The sequence below is a fragment of the Ochotona princeps genome, chromosome 30, assembly GCF_030435755.1.
Source record: "Ochotona princeps isolate mOchPri1 chromosome 30, mOchPri1.hap1, whole genome shotgun sequence".
Lineage (NCBI taxonomy): Eukaryota > Metazoa > Chordata > Mammalia > Lagomorpha > Ochotonidae > Ochotona > Ochotona princeps.
In genome coordinates, this window is record NC_080861.1 from 6,974,362 (window position 1) to 6,994,846 (window position 20,485).

General features: G+C 43.0%; 1 protein-coding gene across 2 annotated transcripts in view; it reads right to left on the bottom strand.

The window, feature by feature from the left end:
• Positions 1-20,485, bottom strand: part of TBC1D5 (TBC1 domain family member 5) — a 273,887-nt gene that overhangs the window by 57,103 nt on the left and 196,299 nt on the right. For both annotated transcript variants that reach the window (XM_058657229.1, XM_058657228.1), the window contains exon 15: positions 2,386-2,471. In XM_058657229.1, coding sequence (XP_058513212.1) covers positions 2,386-2,471 — 86 coding nt within the window. The remainder of the gene's footprint in view (positions 1-2,385; positions 2,472-20,485) is intronic.

The following is a 20,485-nucleotide window of genomic DNA, read 5'->3' on the forward strand; positions in this document are numbered from 1 at the left end:
TTTGTTTTATGGCTTTTCATTTAAGGGGATGTATAGTAACTGTGTAATAGAGACTATACATCCCTACTTCTAGATCAAAGATGGACTCCTAATGAAACTGTTGGATGTATCTTGACAACAGAATGCTGGACTCTGCCACTGCCTGTACCTGCCATGTCAGGATATACTTCAATACCAGAATGATGGACTGATAGCTGCTTATGAAGGACTGTACTGCTGTAATAATACAGGGGAAATCAGTGGTGGGGGGAGAGGGAATTTGCAAAAGGGGTAAGGGAAATTACAGAGCTTATGGAAGTGTCTCACAAAATAAAAAAATAAAATTCTTTTAAGAAAAGGAAAAAAAATAAGTCTTTAAAGATATTTTAAGAAACTGTTGCAGGAAAACTGTTGACAAGATCTTGGGATTGTGTCCTGGTGTCAATGTGTTGACGACAATTCACTAGACTGGATATAACCATAAGAGTAGAAGTGAAGTTTTATTTCCATAAGGACAGGAGCAGAGAAGTTCTCACAAAAGGGGAGGGCTGATGGAAAATAGTCCAGGCCAGTGAGATTTAGCATCCCGGGGGTGGCTGTGTGTCTTCAGTGTAGTGTCTCAAAGGAGCAAGTGTGGTGGCTATGTTAGATACTGTTATGGCAGGGGCAATCTTTTTTTTTTTTTTTAAGATTTCTTTTATTTTTATTGGAAAGGTAGATACACAGAGAGGAATAGAGACAAAGGAAGATCTTGATTCACTCCTCAAGTGCTGCGATGCTGGTGCTGAGTCGATCTGAAGCCAGGAGCCAGGAGCTTTCTCCAGGTCTCCCATGTGAGTGCAGGGTCCCAAGGCTTTGCACCATCCTCTGCTGCTTTCCCAGGCCACAAGCAGGGAGCAGGATGGGAAGCAGAGCATCCGGGACACGAACTGGTACCCATATGGGATCCTGGCACGTTCAAGGTGAGGACTTTAGCCACTAGGCTACAGTGTTGATCCCAATATTTCTTTCTTTTTTTGTTTTTTAAAGATTCTATTTTTATTGGAAAGGCAAATATACAGAGAGAAGGAGACACAAAACTAGAAAGATCTTCTGTCTGCTGGTTCACTCCTTAAGTACCCACAATGGCTGCAGCTGAGCTGATCCAAAGCTAGGAGTCAGGTGCTTTTTCCAGGTCCCCCACACGGCTGTAGAGTCCCAAGGCTTTGGGCTTTCCCAGACCACAAACAGGGAACTGGATGGGAAGTGGAGCAGCTGAGACACGAACTGGTGCCCATACGGGATCCAGGTGCATGCAAGGCAAGGACTTTAGTCACTAGGCTACCGTGCCAGGTCTGGCAGAGGCGGTCTTAATGGGACCCTTTTTAACTTGTTTCCGTCGAAACCTAACTTTTGCTGTCCCTGGGCACCTGTTTGTTGTAAGGGTCTTCCATGCCTTTCTATTTAGTGCATACATGCTGGTGAGGAGCAGCAGGATGCGGCCAGTCTTGCCGACTTCTAGTCTGGGGCACTCTCAACACTGCAAGCTCTAAGTTAGCCGCTTTGATGTAAACCCCTCCTCGCCCCTTGGATGATGAGTTCCTGTGTGGCAGGAATTTTAACTCTCCAGGAATTGCAGAACACACTATGGATATGCATTCCGCAAATGTACATTCAGGCTGTTGGATTTCTACTGAGGGAAAGCCGGCGCAGACGGCAATATATGTACAGAAGACAATTCGGACAACTTGGCAACATTTATCATTACTAACATTTTAAGTCTTCCAGAGTAAACTTTGAAATTACATTCTGACTTGAAATGGTGGTGCTGCTTCGACAAGTTAACTCTTGAGACATCTGAGTGCAGCATTATGAAAGAGCAGGACTGTTCATCAACCCTTCACAACAGTGCTGATTTCTTTAAAAAGTGGGATTTTAATGTTCTTTATTCCTACAGTGACCCTTAAAATTTCTATGTATGCAATCACAAACGCACATATAAGCATTTATAAGCTTATTGTGTAGTTCTAAAGACAGTTGGGAAACCCAATTTTAATTTTGTTACTGAAATAATTTAAAAATATATTATAAAACTGCCTCTTTTCAATCAACAGCAAGGATCTAGAAAAAGATTATACAAGTAGGCACAATTTATTCAAGTTTATTAGTGTTAGAAAAATGAAGTTGCCTAACTCCAAACTGTAACAAGTTTACTTTATTTAATTCTTCATCTTCACCACTTGCATCAAAACCTGCCATTTTGTTACTCCTTAAAAAAGGCAGATAGCTCACTCAATAATGATTCATTATGCACATTAACCATTAACATGCTTGAATGCGGGAAATATCTTCTAGTATTTGTGTAAAATTTTCCAAAAATGTTTCTGAAATTGTATTTTTTAACCAGCACAGGCAGAAGAGACTTACCGGCTTTTATTCATAAGGTCGGCTCCTCGTGCTTTGTAATAATCTAAATTTGGATGGAACTGATAAGTCACTGGTCTTGGGTTTCTCTGAAAAAAAAAAAAAAAAGAAACAACCAATACATGAAAACACATAAGGCTACTGGACTTGAATATTAACACATAAAAATATAATAATTTTTACTTCAGAAAGGACTGTGTGTAACAATGAGACTTGTTGATTAGTGTGGTTACGTTTTGCCTCTACTGTTTCAGTTCTTTTATAACTGGTCTTTCTTCGGCTTGAACACTGAAACTATTCCAATATATTTTTACCTGTCTCATAGTTCAGATCATTCCTAACATTAGATTTTTGATGCCTTCAATCAGTTAAAATATAGCTCACAAAACAGCAGATCAAACGATAAGAAAACAGAAAAACTGTACGAGATATAACACAAGAGCAAACTATTTGTTTTGACTGAAGTGCTGAGAGACACAAAGCAGTGAGGCAGAGGAAACTTAACAATCACCGGTGGCCTCCGATGGTCAGAGTGCTAAGTAGATCCACTAGATGGCACACCAAGTCCTTCTTTCAAAATGAATGATTTATTTCAAATTCAGCAATTGCTTTAAAGTTAGCAATTTCTATGTCGTATATCCTTATTTACGAGTTTAATAAGTTCCCAAAACATGCCAGGTAGTAGAAATATTAGCAGGGTAATCATGATGACACAAAAACAAATGCATCAATGTACATCCTCACACAAGCACAGGTAAGTCTGCCCTCTCCGGCAACGCAGACACAGCCTTGAATCCTTTTGTCGGGTGTGTCTGTATTAAAGTGGCACCGTTACTCAAGTGCACCAAGCTCCTTGTGGACAAGAAAACCAACACACTTCTACTTTATAAAACTGTTTACATACACACAATAAAGATCATCATAATTTAAATGATTGTTATTATCTCTGCCGTGTTAAAATGCTGCATCCCCATTTAAAAAGTTTTTAAGCACTTCCAAATAAAAGTGTTTTCATGTTTACTTGAGCACAGCATTCAAGTAATGATTAGGTCTCGGGAGCCAGAGCATACATTGCGCTCTGAGAGATACATTTAGATGCAGAAATGCTGCATTTTATCTTTCATACAAAATCACCAGTGTGCTTAGATATCAGTCCTTGGAGCCATCATCTCCAGGACCGACAGACCTGCACGTGGGCTTGAGGGAGAGCCAGGATATAATTGCTAAGGTTAAACAGTTTGAAATTCATCAAGCGAACAAGCGGCATCTCGCTGGCCACGAGGGACCTTTTCTTGCTCTGTTGAGAAGAGAATATTTACACAGCTCAACCCTGTCATGTTGCTTCCACGCCAGCCCTAATCATCTGACAGAAACGACAATCCCCTGACACAGCTCTAGCTACGACGCCACTGGTTCCGTACGCAACACAGCGCGATGATAATCAAATCTGAATGGCCTTGATGAAGATAACTGATGCTTCCATGGCTACCATACTACTGGTCTACCAGTGCAACTTTGCTCTCTCTAGGAAATCTACAGGTTTTCTCATGCTCGTTGATGACAACCGGGAATCAAGTATAGCGAGAAAAGAAAATGAAGGTCGAAGTCACACTGACAGCTTGACAGTGCATCATGCTTTATTTTTAAAATGAACGTACATAGGATTACTGTTCATGACTAATTCTGTTCTTTATTCTCAGTATCTGGAAATATAGGTTTTGTTTTTGTTAATATAGAAAATAACGAAAGGGATCACATGGAGCAAATTTCCTGAAACATCTTTATAAAGAAATGACAGGCAGCTGGAGACCTGATGTGTTCATCTACTAGGCGCTTGGAGCCATTATTTGGAATAATCATCTACTTTGAACACAGGAAAAGGCTCAAGTAACGCCTTCACTGGGGACTAAATTCCTAGCAGACTTGCTGCTAACCAAGAAAAGGCAGTTCAAAGTGTCACTATACTGGAAACCAAAACAATAAAACCTCAAAGGTGATGTTGACAAACAGCATTTCAAACATAAATATGCAGACATATAAGTAATCCAGTCTGGCACTGTTTAATGGAAATACAACAGAAATATGATATGGGTCACAAATGCAAACTTCATCTGAATTTAAAGTGTTCTTTGGTAATATTTTACTCAGTTAAACATACTAAAATGTTATCACTTCAACACGTAATCAATATCAAGTTGTATTGCTATTTGTTACATCCTACTTCTGGCACATCTCAGTTTGAACCAGCCAGATTTCAAATGCCACACAACGTGACTTGTGGCTAGTGTACTGGACAATACAGGGCTAGATGCCTCGTATGCTTTTTTTTTAAATGATTTATTTATTTTTATTACAAAGTCAGATGTACAGAGAGGAGGGGAGACAGAGAGGAAGATCTTCCGTCCGATGATTCACTCCCCAAGTGACCACAATGGCCGGTGCTGTGCCGATCCGGAGCCAGGATCCAGGAACCTCCTCCAGGTCTCCCATGCGGGTGCAGGGTCCCAAAACATTTGGGCCGTCCTCGACTGCTTTCCCAGGCCACAAGCAGGGAGCTGGATGGGAAGTGGAGTTGCCGGGATTAGAACCGGCACCCATATGGGATTCAAGGCGAGGACTTTAGCCGCTAGGCCACGTCGCCAGGCCCACCTCATATGCTTTTAAAGCACTGTATGCCCGTATGCAGCAACACATGGACAATGCAGTACTTTCATACACTAAGACTCACGGCAGAAAGCCTTTGGCATAGCAGTGAAGGCACTATTTAGTACGCAGCATCCCACAGTGAAGTTCTTGGGTTTGAGCCCTGCATACAGCTAGGATACCAGCTTCCCACCACTGCATGTACTGGGAGGCAGCAGGTGACAGCCCCACACACGGGAGAATCGAATTAAGTTCTGAGTTCCTGGCTCTGCGCTGCTCCATCCTGGCTGTGGCATGCACTTGGGGAGCGAACCGGTGAATGGAAATTCTTTCTTGCTCTGTCTTCCTGCGTTTCAAACACAATGAAAATAGCTTCATTCAAAAAAAAAAAAAATAAATAAATATCAGTACTGATGGTTCTTTAATTTACCTATAAATCTTGTAGTTAATTTAGTTTTCTCTCTCCTGAGTGAGCTTTTAAAAATCCAAAATATTTTGGAATACTTCTCACACAAACAAAAACATACAAGACCAACAGTTGTAAATAATTATTAAAAACACACATGTAAGGTTCACTTGTAGGTAAACTGACAGGCAACAGGGACTACGTTGTCTGTCTAGGGAGACAAATGAACAAATCTTAGCTTCAGTCAAATGAAAAAATAGATACTTATTTTTATTTTAAAGGATTTTTTTTCCCAAAGAAAACTATATATTTATTCATTTTGGAAGTCAGAGTTACTGATGGGGTGGGGAAGGGGCAGAGAAGAAGAGAGAGAGAAAGAACTGAGTTGAGGGCCCGGGGCGTGGCCTAGCGGCTAAAGTCCTCGCCTTGAACGCCCCGGGATCCCATATGGGCGCCGGTTCTAATCCCGGCAGCTCCACTTCCCATCCAGCTCCCTGCTTGTGGCCTGGGAAAGCAGTCGAGGACGGCCCAATGCATTGGGACCCTGCACCCGCGTGGGAGACCTGGAAGAGGTTCCAGGTTCCCGGCTCCGGATCGGCGCGCACCAGCCCGTTGCGGCTCACTTGGGGAGTGAATCATCGGACAGAAGATCTTCCTCTCTGTCTCTCCTCCTCTCTGTATATCTGACTGTAATAAAATGAATAAATCTTATAAAAAAAAAAGAACTGAGTTGATCCAAACCAGGAGCCTGGAGCTTCTTCTGGGTCTCCCACGTGGATGCAGGGTCCCAAGGCTTTGTACCGTCCTTGACTGCCTTCCCAGGTCACAAGCAGGGAGCTGGATGGGAAGCAGGGCTACTGGGATTAGAACCAGTGCCCATACGGGATTCCAGCACTTGCAAGGTGGGGGGGACTTTAGCTGCTAGGCTATGGCGCTGGGCCCTACTGGTTATGGTTTTTACACTAAACTGACAAAGTTCTTTTTTGTGTTTAACAGACAACAATTGTTTATATGGATAGTATAATATATGTCTGGCATGAAAAAAACAAAGCATGTGACAAGATGAAGAATTACTTATTTTCTTTCGTCTAGCATCTTGCTACCAACCTGCAATTCTTTCAGCCTGCCAGATTAGAAAAAAGGACACACAAGGCTTAGAAGGAGAAACCATACTGTAACAACGTGTCGAACGTTTCTCTTTGATGAAAAATGAGATTCTTATTATAGTGAATATGTGATTGCTTCAAGGCTGGGGGAAAAGCAACCATCATTAGAAAAACGAATTGCTCAGCTGTTCATAAGCAAAAAGCTCTGGGGGAATTTCCTGGGACCCCCAAGGCAAAGCATTCCAGGGCTATGCAAACATATGTTGCAGGTGTTTTAGGGAGCCAGGTGGGCAAACCTCAGCCATGGCAGAGGAGCTGGTTTAATTTGCCGTAACTGAAATGAGCTCCCCTAAACATACCCAAGTGCAGAGAAGCCGTGGCGAGGTGAACTGGAGCTGCAGAGCAGAGCTCTCCCTAAAACAGTTGCTTGGTAGTGCCAACCAAAGAGAGATTTTCTCTTCCTGTGGTTTCATAGAAAGCAAACACGGCCAATTAATAAAAAAAAAAAAGAAGGAGAAGAAGAAGGAAAGAAACAACTGAAGGTATTTTAAATCTGGAACAAAGAACAGCCTGAAATAGTGATAATTATCCAAAAAAGATAAGCATGAAGTATTGTTGCCTTTATTTAAACAGATATTCCTAAGGAGACAGTTTGTTGTAATATCCCCTCTTTGGTTCACTAGGCAACATTAGATTTATCATAATTCTCCTAAAGCCTAAGATATTTCTATATTAAAATGCTAATTCTGTCTTTTCTTTTGCCTGTAATTAAAGCTGGGGAAATTTGTGATTGCTGGAGGGCTCAGAAAGGTCTCACCATCTCTCTCTCTCATTGCCACATACTGACCTCTTCATCAAACACAGACACAGTTAACACTGGGATCAAACAGGGAGACAGCACAATCCTAAATGCTCACAAGATTCTCTTTTGCAGGTGAACACACGCACAGATCACTCCCAGCGGTGCGGTCTGGACGCCGTTGTCAAACCGACTATTTACACTACTTCTTCCCTCGCTGCTTTTCTTTCTGTGTTCCTCGTGACTGAGGACAATACTCGCTTCCTGTGTGTATTTATGTGGATGAGGATCTTGAGCCACGTTCTCTGTATTTAGACCAGTTCTTTTTCTTTTTGAAACAAACCACACTGTGAGTTAATTAATTTCACATACTTAGTATAAAATCAAGCTGCAAAAATGGAATAAGAAGACCTGGTTAACTTTTTTTTTAATATTACAAAGTCTGAACTGTATACACATATATGTGTGCGTATATATATATACACACAAACATATATATTACTTTCATCAAGTTAATACGAATCTTCATCAAAACAGGAATATAAATATTGGCTTTATATTACCTGAATACCACTATAAAAATACGCTTTGGTTTATATATTAATAGTTCCTAGGTACTAAGAATTTGCTAGGTACTAAGTGTTAAAAGCAACTGACAAAAATTCAGATAAATCTCCTCTATGTAACTGTAAATTAAAACTTCAAAAAACTGTAGAAGAGAAAAAGTTAAAAAAAAAAAAAAACGAAGCAAATCCATTGCTCATCGGGTAAAGACACAGACAAAACCTCTGAACCCATGCCAGTCTCATTTCACAGACTGAATAAGGCCAATTCCCCAAAGTGGCATGCCCTTGTACACCCTGGCAAGCCGAGACTCAGATGGCAGGGACACATTGGAAACCACCTGTGCGTTATGTTCAACTCAAACAATAGACACCCAAAGCGAAACCAAAACATTTCCTTTCTCTAATGCATTTATATTTTTGAATTGAACATTCAAGGAAGATGCCAGAGTAACACACACCCTTCCCCCAATTTGCTATTTATATAAATGGAAAGAAGGAATTTAGGTTAACAAATTTTCTTTCTACAAATTTTTATTTATTGATGTTATTCATCTGAGAGGCAGAGACATAGAGAGAGCTTCATCTGTGACTTTATTCCCTAAGTTCTCGGTCTCTTATGTGGATTGCAAAAGCTTCGGTCATTGTCTGCAGCCTCCCAGGGTATGCATTAGTGAGTCTGCGGAAGCAGGGGTGGAGCTGGCCTCTGAACCCAGGCACTCTGGAACCGTCTCCAAGCGTCCCGCGTGCTGTGCTAATGCGACAGACACCTGCCCCTTTACATCTGTTGTAGCGGCAGGCCTCAAAACCTCCAGGGCAGGTCTTCTCAGGCACGACTTCCGTTCTTCACCTATTCCCTCCTTCCGTGTCGGCAGGGGGTTAGGTGGGGAGATTCTTACTTCGGAGATTTAAAGAAATCTGTATATCCATTTGTCTGTTCCTGAGTACTTCACAAGCTTCATTATGTACATAGAAAACTTTCCAGGGCTGAGCTGCCGCTTGGAACGAGCAGCACATCCCATAGGGCAGAGCTTGGGTGTAAGTTCCGGTTCCCATCCTGCAACGGCCAGGGCTGGGCCAGGCTGACGAGCTGGACGCTCCACTCAGCGCTCGCGCATGAGGAAAGGGTTCCCCAGCAACTGAGCCCTTATCTCGTGTCCATTAGCAGGAAGCTGGACTCAAACCAGGTGACAAACCTCTGCCTATTGCGTTGTTATTTTCTGTGGTGCATTTTTTGGTGCAACACTGACATAGCAATAATGAACCTTCAAGTTCTTAAATGAACAGCAAAATCAGAAATGTAAATATAAACAGTATACACACTAGAGCTCCTTTTTCTTATTGGGCCTAGTCTCTGTTTTAATAAAGCATGTCAAGTCCCCGCGCAGAGAAGACCCCCGAGAGAAGAGTCCACGCAGATGATGGGCTTTCGTCTTTATGAAAAACACCGCTGATGTGAGATGTGAGCTTCTCTAAGCAGTAGATAACGCTGGGAGGCATTTTTGTTTCAATCAATAACCCTTGATGCCATTCAGCCTTAACACCAAAGGCCCCTCAAATATTTAGCGATAATGATTGGCACACACCATCTGTAAGCCATTCATTCATTCCGCTATCTGTGCCACTGGGTCTCAATCTTTTTTTTTCTGCCAGGGACTGCTCTGCTTCTGCTGCCGACTTTGGCTTCCTTTTCAGAGTAATCTCTTTCAAAAGCGTGAAGAAAAACACAGAGGGTCATAAAGGAATTCAATTATACTGAAAAACTAATCAAAATATTTAACAATTTTGTAGCACAGTGACATGTGCTTTTGTATTAATATATTAAATAACAAGATATAGTAGCTGGTCTAATCATTATTATAATTTTGAAGAAGTGATGACTGTAAATGGTATTTCAAGATATCTTTATCAACTGTAACGCAGTGTGAAACAGTGATGACTGCTTTTAATGGCAGTGTTTCAGGTATTGTTAATACCACTAGTTTATACCCTACATCAATATTGGAAGAAAATATAAAGTTTATTTTTTTTCTCATTTTTTTTTTAATTTTGATGATGTTTATATAGTTGATTAGAGCACAAAGGGTCAAGGGCTACAGGAAAGTGGGTTAGACCATTGTTCCCACATTCTCTTTTTTTCCTTTCTGTATCTGGGGGAAGGGGAGAGACAAAGGGAAAAGCCATAGTAGCCAGAGCTGAGTTGATCTGAAGCCAGGAGCCAGGAGCTTCCTCCAGATCTCCCATGCGGGTGCAAGGCCCCAAGGCTTTGGGCTGTCCTCTACGGCTTCCCAAAGCCACACTCAGGAGCTGAATGGGAAGTGGAGTAGCTGGGATACAAACTGGTGCTCATATTGGATCTCAATAGATGCCAGGTGAGTGTTTAGCCAATAGGCTACTACACTGGGCCTATGAGCCCTTTCTTGATTACATGTTCTGTATGCACACCCCACTACTGCTTAATATATCCTTTTACCTATTCCTGTTAGATTCTGCCATTAAGCCACAGTGCCAGGCCCATGCACCATATCTCCATCATTAGAATTCCCTTACCCTGTGCTGTGTTACACTTCCCTCACACACTACTGATGGGGTCAGAGACCTCAGTGTGGGAAAGAGTGTTTCGAGGGGTTACTTGAGTGGTTTTGAAAGTACTGAGATGTCAGCTTCACTGCATCAGGGTGGAGAAAATCTTTCCAAGGTTAACTGGCTGACCAAGTCCACCTTAGCACATCTACAGACTCAGACACTTGCTGCAAAGCTTGGCCGAGAAAGTTATACAATCTGTCCTTCCTTCTATGCTCTGACAAGGCACTTGACATTCTCTGCTGGCCTAGATTAACCAGTTGCCATGTCCCCTGTGTGCATCTGGGCATGCTGTTCACTGCACAGGCATTTCAAGGTCAGACATATCTTACAATTTTCTCTGTGGCTGGGGTGTCTGAGCTCAGCAGTCCAGCTGTGAAGGTTTCCAAGGAAATCTCACTGGGGTGACCTCAGACTTGACTCTTGGGGGTCCAGCCATGCAGGGTTGGGTTCGGTCCATCACCGGCACCAGCCAGTGCACATAGAGGTGGATGCCGCAGTCCACATCCCAACGCATATCTCATGTGAGCTGATGGGTGCTGTAACATGGCCCATCCCAGCCTGCAGCAGACAGTCCTCACACGTACCAGTGGGTGCTGTAACATGGCCTATCCCAGCCTGCAGCAGACAGTCCTCACATGTACCAGTGGGTACTGTAACATGGCCTAACCCAGCCTGCAGCAGACAGTCCTCACACGTACCAGTGGGTACTGTGACCTAGCTGGGGAAACCCTCAATAGCCCTGACTAGGGCTGCCCCGAGCCCTGGTCTTTGCATGTGCTCATATGGTTTGCAGCTTAGTCCGATCCATCCCACATTTCATCTGGCTCTCATGCACAAACCATGTGTGTTGCAGCCTAGCTGAGTCTGAGGCACCTGTAGCTCTGGCCCACACATATGCTGATGGGTGCTGCCTTGACCAACCTGGCCCGCACCTGGCCTCCTCCCAGCCCCAGCTCCCATGTGTGTCAGGTGAGTTAAACGGCCCAGACTGCCTCGCTCATCACCATTCCCAGTCCTCTGTGCAAACTGGCAGGTGCTACAGCTCCACAGAGGTCATCCCACAAATCCCCTATAGATTGTGGCCACAGACTCAGCTCTCTCACACTCTGGTGGGTGCTGTGTGCCAGCCTGACACAGTCATCCTGTGCTACAGCCCTCACCTCACAGGCAAGCTGCTCAGTCTATCCCAGCCCCAGGAATGGACCCTCTTCACTGCTCCGTGATGGGCGATTTTATTTAGCCCAGCTCAGGTCTCCTCTGCGAGCAGGTGTCATGGCCTGATCCAGACATGTCCAAGTTTCTCTCTTTTAAACCACCCTGCCTCAGCTCATTCATCTACCTGTGAGTGCTGTGGCCTGGTCCATGGAAGACCCCAAAAGTCATTCCTTCCTGGTCAAACATGCCCTCAGCTGCACCCATTCTAATATATCCCTAGACTCCTTGCTCCGGGAATCAGCAGCCCCTCTACCTTGGGGCAAGGTTGGCATGTCCTAGCCTGGCATTCCCTCCCTTCCACACATATCTTAAAAAAAATAGGCAACTATATTGTCACCCTGGTACATAGTTAACGAATTTGGCATTAACCAGGTTAGGAATGCCTGCAAGCTTTTGGCTGCTTTTCTCCCAGGAGTGTAATACTTGTCATGAGTGCTGAATCATGTCGTGGGTGTTTCACATTTGCTCCAGCTCTTTGCCAAAGTGCCAGGGAAAGCAGCAGCAGAGGGCCCAGATGCTTGGGCCCCTGCACTCACACGGGAGACCAGGAGGAAGCTCCTGCTGTCTGGTTTCAGTCTGGTCCTACTCTGGCTGTTGTGACCATTCGGGGAGTGAACCAACAGATGGAAGATCTCTCTCTCTCTCTCTCTCTGTGTAACTGTTTTAATGAATCTTTAAAACATTATGTGTATGCTAAATGAATAATGAAGGATGTATAATAATCTATTAGGAGAGGAGATCCCAGGGCAATCTGGCTTCCTTGAGGACATCAGGGAGGACTCTGCAGATGAAGTCACAAGGGAGCGCCGGTGTGAAGGACGAGAGGCACTAACTGGCCCTGTGCTTTGATGGATGGTGACGGAGGGAGGAGGCACAGCTTAACGAGAAGAGAATGAAATTAACTGCTCTTGTCCTTCCCGCAGCTCCCATCAACTACCGCTGCATGACTTCACTGTCTCGACTGCACTGTTGAATGACTGATGTGTTCTTGAACTATCTAATGTTATCTGCATATACAAATACATGGAAAGCAATAGATGATTTTACTAAATGATAATATACCATACAATTAAGTTATTTAGAATTTGTTGTATGTAGCTAGAAATTGAAGATTAGAGTGAAGGGAGAATTTGTTCATGTGAGGCATCAATTAGGCACAACATGCAGATAACTGGATCACAGCCTGAATACGCCGAGGAGGCCGAGTCTGTTCAGTCCTGCCTCCTCCTCTCGGAGACCACAGAGAGCGCTGGCTATTATTTACAGTACCTAGTGGGTAACACCTTTACAAACGTGATCTTACAGTCACAAATTTTTCACAGCAAACTCATCACCATTAGAAAAAGAAATCAGTTCAGAATCATTGGTTGTTTGCCCAATGTCATGTGACACAGTAAAGGAACAGCCAGAAATTGATCCAGTTCTATCTTTAAACCTTGGCTCACATGCAAGTGGCTGTCACTTTTATGTAGAGTTCAAGAAAGTAAGAACACTGCTAATTATCTGTTTTGTCTCTGGGATAAATAGTTACAGTTTACAGTCATGGTCATTTTTCTGCTAGTTTCATCAGCGTGTCTCTATGTTATCAATAGTACTTTAAGATTTTTCACACCTTTCAAAAGTAAGAATGAAAAGATTGAACATACTACTTTAGTGAGGAGTTCATGGCGAAGTCCTGTACTATCTGCGCAGTCAGCAGATCATCAATAGTTGCCATTAATGGCACTATGCTGTTGTTTTACCTTCCGATTCCATACTGTCTTCTCTATATTTCATTTCTTTATTTCTTAATCTGCTATAATCTTTTACATATTTATTGGAAATGTAGATTTACAGAGACAAGGAGAAAAAGGCAGATCTTCTGTCTGCTGGTTCACTCCCCAGGTGGAAGCAACGGCCAGAGCTGAGCTGAGCCAAAGCCAGGGGCCAGGAGCTTCTTCTGAGTTCCCACATGACTGCAGAGTCCCAAAGCCTTGGTCCACCCCCTACTGCTTTTCTAGGCCACAAGCGGGGAGCTGTAAGGGTATTTGAACATCCAGGACATGAACTGGTGCCCATGCTGGTTACCGGCATGTTCAAGGTGAGGATTTAATGCTGAGCCATTGCACTGGGCCCAATAAGAAAATCTTCACAAAAAAGAAAAAAAATGAGGGAGGCCAGTATTGTGGCATAACGGGTTAAGCTACTGTTTGCAAACACCGCATCCCATATGGATGCTAGTTCTAGTTTCAACTGCTTCACTTCTAATCCACCTTGATTTACTGAGGCACCCACACAGCAAAATGATGCTAAAAGTATATGTCTCTGAAAAAGCAAGCAAGTGGAAGAGACAATTATTTCCAATTTGCCTCTGACAAAGTCAATTAGGCAAACTACAAAAAACCGTGTAGGTAACCAAGTACTTACACACACTCTCCCAGATGAACAGTATACTGAAGACTGGCATACTGGGTAGTAGGGTGATGTTACAGTACATGTCTCTACTCCCAGTACGAATCATGTTAATGTGCCCACGCAGCATGCCACTAGACAGCATAGCTCTACCCATACCCAGAACATCATGAAACAGTTACACAGCTTCAAGTGAACTGTTTTAACTATTCCTATACTGAAATCGTTTGGGGAATAACAGTGCTGGGGAGGAAACGAGGCAGGGGAAGGGAAAAACCTTTTTATCTACAAAACCATATCATGATAAATAAAAGAAAATAAAAAAAAATAACTATTTGTTTGAAAGGCAGAGAGAGAGAGAGAGAGAGAGAGAGAGACTGAGAATGACCTGCCCATGAGTTCATTCTCCCAGTGGCTGCAATGGTGGGGCTGGGCTAAGTTGAAGCCAGGAGCCAGAAACTCCATCTGAGTCGCCCAAGCATGTGCCAGGAAGTCGAGTTTTTGTGCCACCATTGGGTGCCTCCCAGAGTTGGTTAACACGTAGAGTCCAGGACTCCATCGGCACTCTAATATGGGATTATAGGCTTCCCAGGTGGCGGGTTAATCTGCTGTGCCACAATGCCTACTCCTTTCTTATACGTGACAAGAAAGAATATGTCAATCAGAGAGATGTGCCAGGCAAGCAGAGATGCAGAGTCAAAGGGGCACACGTGGGCAGAACCATGGGGACACAGCCGAGTGGCACATGTCACTGTCCAGGATGCCGGCAAGACTACGACCTCATGATCCTGCTTCATCATCAGCTCTGCCAGCAAGACTGCCCGAGGCCACAGGGCATGATGACACCACCCGAGGGTGAATGGGGTGGTTGGAACGGCACAAGGCCATTCGATTCATGTTGAGTGGGGTAGTGGTTGAGGGACTTGGTAAGACTTCAGCTGCTAGGTACATTCTGGCTAAATGAGCATTACGGAGGAAAAAAAAACAATGTGAAGAATGAAACTGTTGAGTTTTTCTTCAAAACCAGGAAAATCCACCAAGTAAACAGAGAACTTCTCAAAATCCTATTAAGACTCTTGGAGAAAATGTTTCTGCTGGCAAACGAGGTTCATAGTGGTCCAGCAAATGCCAGAGTGTTTTCCATAGAGTCAGATTTGATACACGGCCAGAACTACTTGTATTAAACAGAATTATACTTCTTTTTCCTATTTTGTCAGTCTTAATATTTTTTGTCATAACACAAAAGTACTTCCAAAGACCTGTCAAAATGGAGTTAAAAGTTTATTTTGGTGTAAAAAAATCCATGCATGTGGCTTTCAAAAAGTTTGCGAAAAATCTATACTATGAAAAAAAATGTGTGCATTTCAAACTCCTCTGTGTCAAAAAACAAATCCTCTGTAGACTTAGTTTACTTATTTGAGAGGCAGAGCTAGAGCACTCACTCCCATGGCTTCACTCTTCCAGTCCCTTGAGGGCACGTTAGCAGGACGCTGGGTTCCAGGTCAGAGACAGGACTCCAAGCCAGGCTCCGCAGTGTGGGATGCAGACACCCCACATGGCATCCTTTTAAGCCATTCTTCTTAGTAAGATTTGTTAATTTCTTTACTTGAAAGTCACAGTTACATTCAGAGATTCCATCTGCTGGTTCCCGTCCTGGATGCTCACAACGGGCAGAGTTGGGTCAGGCTGAGGTAGAAGCTTCTGAAGCTTCTTTAATGTCTCCTACGGGGCTGGCAGGGGCCCCAAGCACTTGGGCCATTTTCTGCAGCCTTCCCAGGCTATTAGCAGGGACGTGGATCAGAAGTGGAGCAGCTGGACAGGAACTGGCGTCCATATTAGATGCCACACTGCAGGTGAAGGCTTTATCTGCTAAGCCACAATGCCTGCTCCACCATGTCTTAGCCACAAAATAAAATAACCACCCCAGTAGGTTTATCTTGTATTTCCTTCATACACGACCTCTATTTTTCAATCTTTATAACATTAAAATGACACAGAAACACACAGAATAGTGCCTGTTCTTTCTGAACAAGCTACTTCACACAGTTCAGGGAAATAAGTGATTAGCTAGGTTGTCACAGCACTTATAGCTAGAAATGACTTTTAGAGATTATAGGCTAATTATGACATTACCAGCCACCCGTCATTGTTTTAAAAAAACAATTAATGAACCTGAATTTAAGGCAGCAAAGGTTAAATGATTTCCCAGGGGGTAGAACAGCAAGTCAGCCATAAAGCAGAGCAGTCGCTTTATTCCTGACCTCTGGGACGCGTCACCATCATTTTCCTGTAATATGTTTTAGTACTCTTACATTTGGCGCTTTCTAAGGGCTGTCTGAGCACACACATAGGATCAACAGCTTAAAAACCTAACTGCTGTTTTTGAAACAAACATTTCTCCTTAAAAACTGATATTTTCCTGATTAGAAACTATCAACTAAGAAGCAGAGATTGTATTTTTGCTTTCTTACTGATAATCAGAACAGAACTAACCCAAGGATTTCAGTCTCTTTTAGTTATCTGGGAAAAAATAAACCACCAGCCTGATGACTTCAGTTGCGTCTTAGCAAAAGAACCCTGTGCTAGAAACCGTCGCAGTAACCATTTCCCCAAACTACCGGAGCTCTCTTCTGCGATCTAAACAAAGACACGTTTATTTTCAGCAAATATCATCAGTGTGTCACTATTTATGGCCAATAAACAATAAAGTTCACTGGGCTGAGGTCCTTTTCACGGGGACTTACTGACACAAAGAACAATCTGTTAAATAATAACACAGAAGCTAGCACATTATGCAAAGCACTACCAAATAAAATGCTATCGAATAAAACTCCTTCTACATCTCACAGGCTTTTGATTGTGCGTATTTGCAAGCACAGGAGGGCCTGAGGAGGCCAGGGGCAGGGTCCAGTCTTTCTCTGGCCCCCTGAGTGGAATGTCCTGTGTGTACCCGGGTCTCCTCCGGAACCAGGAAGGAAAGGCGCTGTGATGGGCACGTCCAGGTGGAGCTCCCTCGGTGGCGCTATAAAACTCCCAGAGGACCCTGCGCACACTCACCCCCCGGAGGCAGTTTGTGTACTGATTACGGTGAGCCCCCCCGCCCTGACGGGGGCCACTGCATGGGGCAGCCGTTCTGCCTCAGAGCCCTTTCCTCTGCCGTCTCCCTCATGGGCAAGCCTCTCTGGTCAGGTCACGCTAACGACCTCTCCTTGGGCAGCGCCTGCACGCAGGGTGAATACATACGAATTCTCTTACTTGAAGTCAACCCTGCCCTTGCAGCCCTGCGTTGAATTCAGAGCTCATACAGGAAGAAACTGGACTGAAAAACCTGGGAAACACATGACGACAACACTAACCACGGGGATTAACTCTCTGAACATCCAGTTGTGTCTGTTGAGCTGAGCGGTTTAGAATCCTCACTGCACTGCCAGAGGCTGGACTCGCCCAACACACACAGTATGCTAAGCTCCTCTCAGGGAGCAGACAGCGGGCTACTGCTGCTGGGAGTTCAGTGCCAGGCCTGGCAGAGTTCAGTTTGGTAGGTGAGAGAGAACAGGCAGGCTCCTTGGTGACTGCACAGCAAAGCAGGATGCTGACATTAACAGTAAAGGAGGTGGAGCCTTGTGGCGGGTAGAGGGCAGCTAAGGCTACTTCTTACAGATAGTGTGACTAAAGGGGTGCAGGGTACTGGACACAGTCTTCCTCAGTCCAGCACGAGCCTGCTAGCCTGGTCCATGTGATAGGCTTGGGGACTGAGTTAGCGAATGTGTTATCAAATGAGCACTCATTCACCATGACTTCTCTGAATTTCTGGTTGAGAGCAAAAGTAGTTTTTTTTTTTTTTGTTGTTGTTGTTCATTTGTTTTTAAAGAGTTATTTAATGATTTGAAAGGCAGGGAGAGAAAGAGGAAGAGATAAAGATCCTCCATCTGCTGGCTTGCTCCCCAAAGGGCTGCAATGGTTGGAGCTGGGCCATGCTGAAGCCAAAACCTGGAATTCCACTCAGTTCTCCTGGGTGGGCAGTGTCTGTGTAGTACCTTCTCTGCTGCCTTCCCGGGCGCATTAGCAGGGAGCTGGATCAGGAGCAGAGCAGTCAGGGCTTGGAAACGTAGTAGACACAGGCTCAACATTCTGAGCCGGCAGCCTAGCCCTGCAAGAATAAGCTTAAGAGGAGTGTGTTCATCATCAAGAAGAGTCTGTCTGACTCCAGCAACCTTTTTGGTATTTCAAAACCTGATAATAAACATGTGTTTGATCTACATCACCAAGTGAGTGCACAAAGGAAAAACAAAGCAATCACAGGCACATTCCGTGGCGCCTCAACTCCTACCGGCAGGTTCCCCGGCCCCAGGTCCAGCTTGCTGGGCTTGAGCTCCGCCATGCATAGTCTGAGTTCTTTGTGTTCTTCAAACCTTTGCATTCACTGTTTTGGTCTGGAAGCTTTTTGTCATGTCCTGGTCTGGCTGGTTCCTTCTCTTCCTCAAAGCAGGCCTTCTGACTGACTGGCCAAGACTGCACCTTCACTTGGCCCACATTCCACACCCACTGAGGATTCCAATCCTGAGGCACCTTCTGTAATACACCATCATCTGTACTTTCTTGTTTGTTAAAACCGTTTAGCATAACATGGGCCATATCTTTCTTTTTTGTTATTGTTTTTGCTGCTGTTCACAACTACTACTTGTATCTAAACAGTGTCTGACAAATGAAAGATACACAATAAAGACTGATTGAATGAATTAATAAGTGCAAAATACTACAAAAATCATTTACAATTATTTAAGTCCTCTATGAAATCCTTACTATATTTTGAGAAACATGACTCTGTATTATAAGATGTCTGAAAACAGATTATAAATGTCAAATACTAGTTCAATGAAGATTTACTCATTAAATAAACCTTACAGAATTTCATTTTACATTTACTTAAAATAAAAATTTTTGAAATGCTAATTGATGTCAGAAAGTCTGTATTTGACTTGCTGTGAAAAATCCCTAATCAATCACCAATGCCTAAATATGCCTAACTATCAACTCTAAGAAACATCCAACCACTTGTAGTAGACACAGAAAATCAGAAAGAAAGAGGAGGAATCTTTAAAAAATGCTCAGAAAAGGAATATTATGGAAAAATATGCATGGGTTTAAAAATGTTTGTACCATAATAAGCTTTTACATTTCTATTTTCCATGAACATTTTGAAGTAGTCAGAAACAAAGAAAAAACAGCTTTTCTTATGATCCTAATATAAATACTAGGATAAAAAGAACTGATTCTCAAGAAAAATACCCTTCAAAGAAATATTGCAGTTTGGGAAGTGAGGACTCCCAATGAAACTGTTAACTCTATCTTGACAACAGGATGCTGGACTCTCTGCCATTATCCACGCCCACAATGATGGACTTCTGACTGTGTATGAAGAACTACACTATTGTAATAATATAAGGGAACACAGCTGGGGGAAGGGAGTTGGGGAGGAGGTAATGGAAATCCCAGGGCCTATGAAATTGCTTCACAAAATAATAATAATGATGACAATAAATGGGGGAAAAAAGAAAGGGTTACAACGAAGTTGCTAGAAAGGAACAGTTTTCTACAATGTCTCCTTGGTAATAGTAGCCTGGAATCCATTCACTACTTTTCAATTCTGATGCATGACATTTGACCAAATTACACGACAATGCCAAAAAATGTTGCCTGACAGTGGTTTTTGGGAAACTAAATGAGTAAAAATTTAATTACCTGTACAGCAGCTGAAATTTAAAATTTAGACATTTAAAATAGTTAAAAATTTAAATTTAAGAATAAAAAATTAAAAAAAATCACAAAGGTCGAATCAGAATTGGTGAAGCATATAAACACTGTACATTATATTTTTACAGTGTATTTATATACAAGCATGACTATGAAACTTATTTCCAACCATTTTTTTTCCATAATCAGTAACAGTCACTGCCTAAAAAGGTTGCTCACAAACTTATCGAATTCTTTTCCTCAAATATTCTAGTCTTCAAACGGAATAGGAGCTGTCAAAGTCCAGCAGGTCCTTTGTAAGAAGTCTCTGAGATGCGGCTGACAGGGGAGTGCACAGCACAAATCAGGGATCACCAACAAATGAAAATTACTTTGCGTATGTTTCTGTATTAGAATTTTAGTTGCTAAAGGGTAAAAACAGATTTGCAAAATTCACAGTAACTTAAGACAATAGTTTTAAACCTTTATTCCTAGCCCCGACTGCCTTCAGGAAGGAACGAACATCTGGTTATTTCAGGAACACAATATGTTCACATTTTCTATGACTTTTGTTTCTAATTGGGCTTTAAAATTTTTTTTTCTTGGAATTTGAACAACCAGCCAGAACAATGCTTTTTAATCACTTCATATTTTTCACACT